At 41.3% G+C, this 11257-nt stretch overlaps 1 protein-coding gene across 1 annotated transcript; it reads left to right on the plus strand.

Moving 5' to 3' along the window:
• The first annotated feature begins 1862 nt into the window (after positions 1-1862).
• Positions 1863-2345, plus strand: LOC113315698 (ribosome biogenesis protein BOP1 homolog). Its single transcript, XM_026563955.1, has one exon. It carries the CDS (start codon positions 1863-1865, stop codon positions 2343-2345), a length of 483 nt encoding a protein of 160 aa, XP_026419740.1.
• Positions 2346-11257: the final 8912 nt, after the last annotated feature.

Genomic DNA, 11257 nt, shown 5'->3' on the forward strand with positions numbered 1-11257 from the left:
TATGAGATAATTGAAGCATCATATTCGTTCTGAGGGGTGTATAGTCAGGGAACAACGAGAGGTGTGACGTCCTGAAGGCGTTAATCTCTCTAACAAACATTATGTCTAGAGAACCGCCCAATCATTAAGATTATATACACGGTCTCTCTACGTAGTCAGATAACAGCGAGCGGCGTGACGTCCTGAAGGCGTTAAGCTCCCTAACAAACATTATGTCTAGGTAACCACCCAATCATTTTGATTTTATGTAGAGGTGATGATGAAATGTGTGAAGCATCGAACGCTTAGCCGGGAGGCCTTTCGAGAAACATATTCATCATAGATCTGAGAGGAATGTTCGCTCAGTCAGAGATCGTGAAACGTTTCACGGATCATAAAATATGAATCGTCACATGCATTCCTAAAGCCGGGTCAGAAACATGCAGTATTATGATTTTACGATTTTATCCATTACCGAAAATCCACCATCAACATTAAGTCCCCTGATTAGTGAGGGACATTCATGTTCCGCAATAAGCAATAGATGGTGATTTTCCAGTATACGAGATAAGTAGTCGAACTTAGTCGTACAAAGGCATTTTTCAGAATCCCCGATTTGCTCCAATGATGTCATGTACGAGAAAATTCCCAGGTAAGGACCCTGACAGTATGATAGAGTGTCATATCGTGAGTACGGAGAGACGAGGCATTACTGATTTGGATGGTCGGACATCCAGTTTTTGTCGGTTTAGCGTTTACGGGGCCGGACCAAAAAGGGAATCCTTGTTTTATTAGATTTTGGAAACAAAATTGATATAAAAGGGAAGAGACCCTAAATTTTTTTTTTTAATTTTCTCTTGACTGACCGACCATCTTCTTCATCTCCCTCAAGTCCGCGAAGAAAAGAAAATTTTACGGAGCTCTTGTCGCCGACAGCCGTTGATCATCGCCGGCCAAATTCCGGCGACAACACCGACCAGGTAAAAAAGAATTCAAAGTTCATGATTTGTTCGTGGAAAAATAATAAAAACCCTCATATGTTCACATGCATGCGTAAGTTTCATGAGAATTTGTTTTAGCAAACAGACGTTTGTCCGTCCGTTTAGGAAACGAACGATAATGTCTACCATGAAATATATATATATATATATATATATATATTGGATAAATATGATCCAATTGCAGTGAAGAAAATTTTGTCTATGAGTTTTCACAAAAACAAAATTTATTTGGACTTGTACGAAATAGAAAAGACTCTTATTTGATAGACGAGCGCTCGTTCATGCGAAACAAAAAAGATTTTTTTTTTTTTGTGTACGTGAGTTATTCACGCAAGAAAATAATTTTTTTTTTTATTTATTTACGTGAGTTATTGACTCACGTTAATTTTTTTTTAGAAACATACATGAGTTATTCACAAAGCCTTAAAATTTTGTAAAATCAAATTTTGATTTTTAGCAATTGCTAGGAGTAAACAATTTTTGATAAAATATTGTTTGTATGGATTTTGTGATCTAATAGTGTATGCACAAAAACCAATGAGTGTTCACTCGGTGAGGGTCGCTCAAACGGTGAAAATTATGTGGATTGCTCACACGAAAATAAAGTTATGATTTTGAATAGTGAGATTTTTGTTCGTCTTTGCAGGTTTAAAGAAACGAACGGACTCTCGAAATTTTGCGTTGTAATCACTACGGCTAGTGCAATTGTAAAAGATAAGAGTTGGAATATTACCACTTTTGTTGCATATTGGCATATCCATGACTCTATTTTCCTGGCTCCATATGATTTCCAGTAGTGACCACTCTTCTAGCTCTTCTGAGGAAGATTCCAAGACTTCTAGGCCACGGACGAAGATTTCTGCAGTGGAGGCACGTGTCAAAATGGATCAGTCACTGAAGGATGCTAAGGAGATAATAAATAATATGTCTCTCGATCGTATGAGAACTGTCCATGATGGATTTTTGAAGAGAGAAGCCGAAGATGAAAAGCTGGCAACTTATTGGCAAAAACGGCGTCGACTTCAGCAGACAAGGCTAGCAGCTGAGGATGAAATTCGGTCCCCCGCTGATGGTGTGGCGTCAGATTCAGATGCAGAAGAAGTTGAATCTGTCTGGGAACCTGTTGAACGCGAGGTTGATCCATATTCACCTAGTATGAGGGCTGAGCGACTGGCTAGAGAGGATTTCCAAGCCGAATGTGAAGAAGATGAATATTTAGACGCAATGCATGGCGACCTCGAAGACCAATTGGAAAAAGTCCCTAGTGAGGGTTCTGATGATGACTCCGAGGAAGAGCTTGAAGAAAATTCCATGGAAGATGACGATTGTGAGTCGGATAATGAATCTGATGAGTCTGATGATTAGTCTTGCTTGCAATCCTCCTGAATAGTTGATTATTTTACTTCTCGTTGTGATCATTTGAAACTTGGCTACATAGATATTGTTTCAAAAATTATTTTTGATGAAAATTTTTATCATATCTCCTGCTCGATTTTGTTATGCCTCTGATTTAATGTAGTTAATAGACATCCATATATCAGGATCATGACCTCTTAATGGATCATCTTTCGTTCGTTCCTCCGGGCGTGTTGTTCCTATATGTCAGTTTGAAGAAACATGTGGCGCGCACAAACGATCAGCTTCAATTGGGGTTCCTTTGACTATATCCACGTAATCATAAGTTATCAGTCCCCAGTACGATCACTTCTCTTTGTACCGCAGAATCGTAACAGATTTGACTTGTCTGCGAAGGATAAGTATCCACCGTGTCTCGTGTATTGACCTTCGAGGCTTAGGGTTCTCTATTTATACGACATATATTCTTCTGCTCCTGTATATTATCAGAAGAAATTTTTTATCACAATCATACCTCTCATCATCATGTCTAGCAGCAGTGCTTCTTCTCAAAATGAATCTCTGGCAAAGCATGGGGTTGGAGTGACCATCTTGGTAGGCTGCACACTTTTCTTTTATTTTCATGTAATCAGAATGACTAACCAAAGAAAGTGATTTGTTGCAGGACAATCAGGGGAATCGACTTTCTTCTTCCTCTAACAGTTTAAGGCCCAAGCGAACTGCTAAGGCTCCTGCTCGTTATAGGTATGCTCGTGCTTAAGCTGGAACATCCATGAGTTTCTGACAGGAGATTTCTTCCGAACGAGCGTTTACCCAACTTTGTTGAAATTGAATACTTTGTCGTCGCAGGTTGATTTTCATGTTGTTGTCGATGTTAGGAAGAGAAAGAACGGAAAGTTTGTGGTTGTAGCTGATGGTGATGGTGACAATCGTGCTGACGAAGACTCGACCAAATCTGTAGATGTTGATTCCAGGGTTTCTATTCGTGAGTGCCCAGCAGTTGGACTCTCATGGTCAACACTTGCCCAGACAATCAACTAGTCGGTGGTTTCATCGTCCCCAAGTGTTATGCATCCCTTTATACCAAGATTTGGAGGAGGTACGGGCACATTGCTACTACTGAAGCATGGAGAGGTTTTCTGCCAACCTTATTGACTACCGTCGCTAGATTATTGCCTATTATTAATGAGATGAACAAGATAAATCTGCGAGATATCAAGAATCAAGAGTTGCATAGATGGGATGATATGATCTCAAACTGTGAGACCTTGCGGTTCAACATAGGCTGGCTCCACCGTTGGCTCGAGGTTATCAAGATTGATAGAGCGGCGACTGCTGCTAATGTGATTTCTGCTACAACTGCTATTATGGAAGAGGATAAATCCCTTGCTCTGGAGTCGGCAAGGGTTGAGAAAGCTGTCCAGGACTTGAAAGTGAAGATTGAAAACTTTCAAAAGAGGCTTGAAATGGCTTTTAGTAAAAATTATTTGTTGTTGGATGGCTTGCTCTGAGCGAGCGTTTGAGATTTTTTTTTTTTTTTGAATAAAGTAGGATGAATGATGGATGGAAGAATTTTTTTCTGTTAGGTTTAATGAAATCTATTCTGAATTTCGAATGAATGAGCATATTGCATACTCTTTGGAGAAATAGAAATTACATTTCGAAATTAAAATAATTGTTTACTGATCATTCAGACATAATATGTTTTGAGCCACTTTCCATTGATGATGTTTCCTTCCACCCCTCCATTAACCTCCAATATTTTGTAAGATCCGCTGGATACTGCCTTGATGATTACATACGGCTCTTCCCATTTTGGAGAAAACTTGGGAGCGGACATGTCTTGTTGAATATGCTTTGTTGTTTTTAGAACCAAATCTCCTACTTGAAATGTTTGAGGTCTTACCATTTTGTTGTATTCCCTGGAAATCCTTTGTTTTTAAGCTTCCACGTATTTGTCTACCTTAGCTCTCCTTGACTCGAGTATGTCCAATTCAACAATCCTTGAATTTGACACTTAGGCTTCATCCCATTGCACTCCGCTGGCTGTTGCAATCCTTGCATAAGGGATCTTGATCTCGGCTGAGAGAATAGCATCAGCATCATACACGAGGGAGTATGGTGAAGTTCCGATTGAGCTTCTTGGTGCGGTTCTGTTGTCCATAGAGCCATGGGTAGTTTTTCATGCCATGTTCAAGGGTTATCAATGAACTGTTCGACTGAGAATACAGATCAAAGTCTTATTAGTACTCTCCGCTTGTCCGTTTCCTTGGGGATAGTATGGTGTAGAGAAAATTTGTTCGATACCGTATTCTTCCAACAACTCTTTCACATGTTTGTTGGCAAAAGGAGTTCCATTGTCTCTGATAAGATGTTTAGGGACACCAAATATGCATATGATGTATTCCTTGATGAAGGCCGCAATAGTGACTCCAGTGGTGCTTCGAAGAGGCATAGCTTCAACCCATTTGGTGAAATACTCAGTAGCTGTAATGATGTATTCATGTTGCCTCGAGGACGCTGGATTGATCTTTCCAATGATGTCCAGTCCCCAGCTGTAGAAATGCCATGGACTGGTCACAGAATATAATGGGAGACAAGAAGTGTGGATGAGGTTACCGCGGACTTGACATTGATGACATCTCTGAACGTAGGCAGCTGCATCGTCTTCCATGGTCGGCCAATAATATTTCTCGTGGATCTGGAGGAATAATTTTTTCTTTCCTTGGTGTTCTCTTTCATGCATCTCTTTCAAGATTGTTGGAATCTCATGCCCGGCTAAGCATCTCAGCAGGTTCCCACCAAAGCTTTTGCGATACAGAATCCATTCCAGATAAACAAACCGCTTGGCCCTCTGGGTGAGTTTGATTACTTCTTTCTTCTCTGATGGTAAAGTGTTGTCGCGAAAGTATTTTATGTAAGGTTCTCTCCAGTCCCCAGTGTGGTGGATTGTTGAAAATTCCAAATGATGAGGTGGTGTCTGGAAATTGGGACAGGACGCTTGCAATGTTCTCGACTGAGCCTCCATGGAGGGCCAATAGTACCCAAGCCTTTGAAGCCTCCTGTAAAGTGTGACCACCAGCATTTGTCTGCATATTTCCTCATGTATGCGTTTGAGTTGTTCGCTCGCTTCCTCATCTCCAAGGCATCGTGACAAAGATACATCGGGATTGCGATAATATAATGCTCTATGCAACAGAAAAAAGTTCTTCAATTTTTTGAGGCTAATTTTCCCTTCTGTCATAGAACTGCTCAATTCATGAATGATGGGCGCCCGCCAGTCGTTCGTTTGAGCATCTTCAACTTGAGTGAGCCAGGTGGATGATACAGATCGTCTTTGCACAGTGATGGATTTCTCTGACCCCTCAAATTGTATTTTAGATGCAAGAGTTGCTAGACAGTCAGCACTTCTATTGTTGGTCCGACCGGTATGGACAATTGTTGCTTCAGAAAAATGAGCTAACAATCGTTGTGCCTCGGCCCTGAATGGAGCAGGTGTCACTTCTTTGAGAGAGTACACGTCATTCATCTAATTTAACAATAACTTTAAGTCTCCTCTTATCTCCAGGTGCATTTCCCATGCTTGCTTGGACAAGGATAACCCTAGGAGGAAGGCTTCTTATTCTGCTGAATTGTTGGTGCAGTGGAAATCCAACTTGAATGAATGTGAGAAGACTTCACCAGACGGAGATACTAGTATACCTCCTGATCCATCAGTATCATTGCTAGGAGTGGCGGATCTATCAAAGTACAATAGCCATGTTTCTTCTTGAGTAATCGAGATTTCCGGAAACTCACCGAGCACGTCTTCATGCGACATTGTAACGTCCTCTCCAGGAAAGGCAGCAAGTAAGTCTGCAACTGCTTGTCCTTTGATTGCTTTAGGTGGTACACATGCTATATCAAACTCTGACATCTGAAGTAGCCACTTTGCTAGTATTCCAATCAGACCAGGTTTCAATAGTAAGAATTTTATGGGATCAGCTTTGGCCACAAGCACAACTCTGTTTGATAGTAGATAGTGCCTAAATTTCTAGATGGCATGAACCAATGCTAGACACGCTCTTTCGGCTTTTGGTTATCGGAGTAGAACATCTCTCATCGTATGGCTGAAGTAATAGATCGGACGTTCGATGCCTTCTTCGTCTTCTTGAGCGAGAAACGCTCCGATAGCGACATCACTGGAAGCTGTGTAAAGTATTAGTGGTCGTCCTTGCACCGGAGATTTCATGACAGCAGGTGATAATAGTATCAGCTATATTTTATGGAATGCCTCTTGTTGGACGGTCGTCCATGTAAAAATTGCTCCTTTATTCAGCAGAGGAGTGAACGAAGCAATGAGTTGAGCCAACCCAGGAATGAAACACCGAATATAATTTACCTTGCCCATAAAACTCTAGAGCTCTTTCATAGTGCGTGGAGGAGGCATGGTAGTAATAGCTTTTGTCTTGTCTAGATCGACCTTGATTCCTTCGGCAGTGACCAGGAATCCTAGAAACTTTCCGAAAGAAACTCCAAAAGCGCACTTCAGAGGATTCATCTTTAACTTATATTCTCTGCATCTTTCGAAAACTTGTCTTAGAACTTCCAGGTGAGATGCTTGAGTTTTTGATTTCACCACTGCATCATCGACATAGTCTTCCACTTGCTTGTGCATCATGTCGTGGAATATCGCAGTCATGGCTCATTGAAAAGTAGCTCCTGCATTGTTCAATCCGAAAGGCATCACCGTGTAGTGAAAGTTCCCAATGGGAGTCTGGAACGCAGTTTTGTTAGCATCATGTTCGTACATCTTGATTTGGTTGTATCCATTGTAACCATCCATCAATGATAACATATTGTGACCACTGGTTGCATCAATGAGCATATCAATGTTGGGCAAGGGGAAATCATCCTTTGGGCAACATTGGTTCAGGTTCCTGAAGTCCACACAACAACGGATTTGACCATTTTTCTTCTTGACCAGGACAATGTTCGCCAGACACGTTGGATGTTGAATGGGTCTGACGAATCCTGTTGTCAGTAGTTTCTAGATCTCAACTTTGATTCGTTCCTCGAAATCGTGCCTGAAATGCCTCGGCGGTTGCTTGACAGGTTTGGAGCCGGGGTTGATGTGCAAATGATGAGTGACTAGTTTGTCATCTAGGTCGGGCATCTCTTCATACGTCCAAGCAAAGATATCTTGATATTCCTTCAACAGACCTATCAATCCTTCTCGTTCCTCTGATGAAAGGGCATAACTGATTAATATTGGTCTCGGGTTCTCTTCTATTCCGACGTTGATAGTCTTAAGATCATCAGTGGTGGAATCCGTTCCATCTTGTAGCTGCCGTGGTGCATCTTGAATTTTTTCATCAGGCGATTGCTCGCTCTGACATAATTCTTCAGGGCGGGGAGACTTTTCATCGACCTCCCCTGTTGATTGCTAATCTTTGCGTCGGAGATAAATGACCCTTCCTTCCGCATCATAACTGGTTATAAAGTTGGATTTCTTATGAGTCGTGCCTTGATCTTGGTGACGCTTGAGCGGTGTGGCAGGTGGTTTGGTCGGCTTAGCACCTGAAGATGATGGCTTGTCAGCAGCTTTCTCGATGGACTTCCATCCTGGGAGTGGAGTACTGTAGATCTTGCTCGGAGGTTCGGGGATGCTCTTTGGTGGTTTCAGGAACTCAACATCATAGACCGGAGCGTAGAGAGACACGGAAGTTGCGATGCGGACAATCTTGTTGTTGAGCAAAGCTTTCATACATTGATGGTATGTCGAGGGAACAACCTTATTGTCATGGAGCCATGGTCTTTCGAGTATCATGTGATAATCAGGGTCTTTCTCGATCACGTGAAATTTGACCGTGGATTGAATAGGTCTCACTTTCAAATTCACATAAACATACCCATATGTATGACTCTGGCTTCCTTCGAAACCCATCATCAATATAGGATGATGCATCATATGAACGATTTTGTTTTGTGGGACCTTGGCTTCCTTGAGAGTCTTCATAGTGACAAGGTTCGTAGAAGCGGCCGTATCGACAAGGGATATCCTGAATTCAGAGTCTTTGATAGAAGCAGTCACGTACAGGGCCCAATTATGTCCTTCTTCTGCCATTCGATCTTCTTCAGTGAAGGTAATATTGTTTATCGAATGTTCATACATCATAGATACTTCTTCAACTGCTAGAGACGATGGAATTACTGGCATATCGGACGATATCTGGTTGAGTGCAGCGAACGTGTTCATACGCTGATCTTTGGAGAAGTGCAGTAGTTCACATAAGTTTTCAATCAGATGTGTAACTTCTTGATCCACCGGCTTCTCATAAGTAGTGAAATTGTCGACATGAGGAGGATCATCAGTTGAGGGGTTGGTCCTTAGTGTCGGAATTTCTGGAGCAGAGGCGTCGTTCAAATCCGATGTCAACCTCATGAGAAAATCAAGTATGTTGTGTATTGTCTCTTTCATAAGGTCCATGTTCCTTATATGGATTGCTTGTATCCACGCCAACTCGATCACGGTTATGACTTCTTCATCAACTGTACCGTCAGATGGAATGTTGGAGGGAGGGACATTACCATTTGAAATATTCTGACCGGAGTTTGGAGTAGCTAAATTAGTCCTAAGACCAACCATCTTTGTGAAAATTTAAGATTGCAACCGAGAGATTAATCTCCCACTGTGGTCGCCAATCTGTAGATGGGGAAAAACAATTTAATGGTTTTTTAAGGAATGGAGAGACGACCATGTGACGGAGGCTCTTCAACTGAGAAAACTGCCTAATCTCAAAAAGATGCACTGCACGGGGGTGCTTTGAGTTCGAGAGATCAATCTGTAGGACTCCGGACTAAACCAAGACAATGGACGTTCCAGAGTCAATTCGTTCACAAAGAGGGAAGAGGGTTGATCTGTAGGAGGGAAGATGAGAAGTGTGTGAGATCAACGATGATCAAGGATTGTGAATGTGTTTAAGGTTTCAGCAAGTTTTATGTGAACTGTTGAGTTCGAATAAGTTCTGATCGATTGATGGAATTCTTGAGAGTGATTGCTCGAAAAATTGTCTCTTGAACGTTGTCTTGTATTCAATCGTGGATTCAGATACATATTTATATTGCCAGAATAGTAAACACATTGATCTCCAGTAAGTGTGATGGTTTCTCGAGTGAAAGAGTGGGAAAGTGGGAAATCGTGGTTTAACCAGTTCCAGGTCGTCAGGAGACTTGGTTGATTCTCCACCCACTACTTTGTTAACTTCCACAACTGCTTGCACGACTTACTCACATTTCCCATCGTGGATGAACACACGTGTCGTAGGCCGCCAGACTAAAACCCGAATTAATATCCCCCATGTGACGTGATTGATGTCTCACGAACGTGGAGTCTGCAAAGCATACGCGTATTTGATTAGGCAGTCGTTGACTTGATTAGACGATGAGTCTAAGTATTGTTCAGTCGAGCATGATTGTTGAATGCTCTAGGATTCATGAATTGAACATGTCTACTGGGACATATAATTCTCGAATGAATGATATTGACAGTTGAATCCATATGATGAATATTGATACTCTGAGAAAATAATGCGCGTATGATGAATTGTTGAATATTGATAGTTGGATCAATATTCAAGCATATGAGCAAGTATTGCTCATTCGATAAATTACTGAATATTGATAGTTGAATCAATATTCGAGCATCTGAGCAAGGATTGCTCTTTCGATAAATTACTGAATATTGATAGTTGAATCAATATCGAGTATTTGAGCAAGTATTGCTCATTCGATGAATTATTGGTAACGCGACCAAATAAAATATTAATTAAAATATTGGTAACTGGACCGAATATTATAGATGTTGGTTGCTGGATTAATATAAAATTATTAGTGTTTGAACTCGCTCAGAATTATGATTTGCAGATCCTTTGTTCGAAACCCTAATTTTGATCAATTATTGATCAATTGACGATTTACTGAAAGTAAGTCACTGAGTGAGTAAAGGAGTGACCGGATACATGGGATGATGGTCAACCATGTAGCGCCTAAGTGCTCGAGTGAGCATGCACCAAAGTCCTTTGTTGACCAGTTGCTGAAAGGATGATCAAATGCTGGTTTAATCATTTATTAAAATAGCGCTCGTGCGAGGGTTAGGTAATAAAACCTAGTAATGGAGAGATAATGGACCGACCAAGGGGTCATGGGACCGGCCCTTGGTGGTCGTGGGACCATATAACGGTCGATTGAGCAAATCCCAAGTTGGTTGGAGAGAGTTTGGACCCAATACGAACAATTGACAGCAAATTAGGTCAAAATTATGAAGGTGTGTGGGACCGGCTCATTGAAATCCTTAGGGACGGACTTGGTTGATCAAGGTAGCATGCACGTGTCACCATAATGTCCACGTCTCAATCCTGAGAGTTTTGGTATTTTCTGGTGCGCGTTTGAGCAATATTTTGGATTTTTAGAAGAGTTTGATCTTGACTGAAACTCTCGATTTTGCTCGATTGAGCGAGTAGAACTTTGCTCGTGCAACCAATATTTTGAAAATGTTAAAATAATAATATTTTAATACTTGACGTGAGTAGCCTAGTCGGCCATGTGATCATTTGACTTTTTGGCTTTTTCATGGTTTGAGCAATATTTGAGAAAATATTGAAAAACTAGGGTTTTCGCTCAAACGATGGAGCTCCATGAGATGATGGAAATAATAATATGAGAAAATAAGGGATTGTAAGGGGTGGGACCGGACACGGCTAGGGCATGGCCGGCCGTCTAGGTGGCCCGGTCCCGTGACACCTTTCCCTATTTTTGTTCGATGAAAGTATGGAAAAACTAAGAGTTTCGCTCAAACGAGGGAGTTTGCTCAAATGAAGGAGTTTCCATGAGATGAGGGAAACAAATTAAAATAAAATAAAATAGTGGGAGAGGGGGACCGG

This window comes from Papaver somniferum, chromosome 10, assembly GCF_003573695.1.
Source record: "Papaver somniferum cultivar HN1 chromosome 10, ASM357369v1, whole genome shotgun sequence".
In the NCBI taxonomy this organism is placed as follows: domain Eukaryota; kingdom Viridiplantae; phylum Streptophyta; class Magnoliopsida; order Ranunculales; family Papaveraceae; genus Papaver; species Papaver somniferum.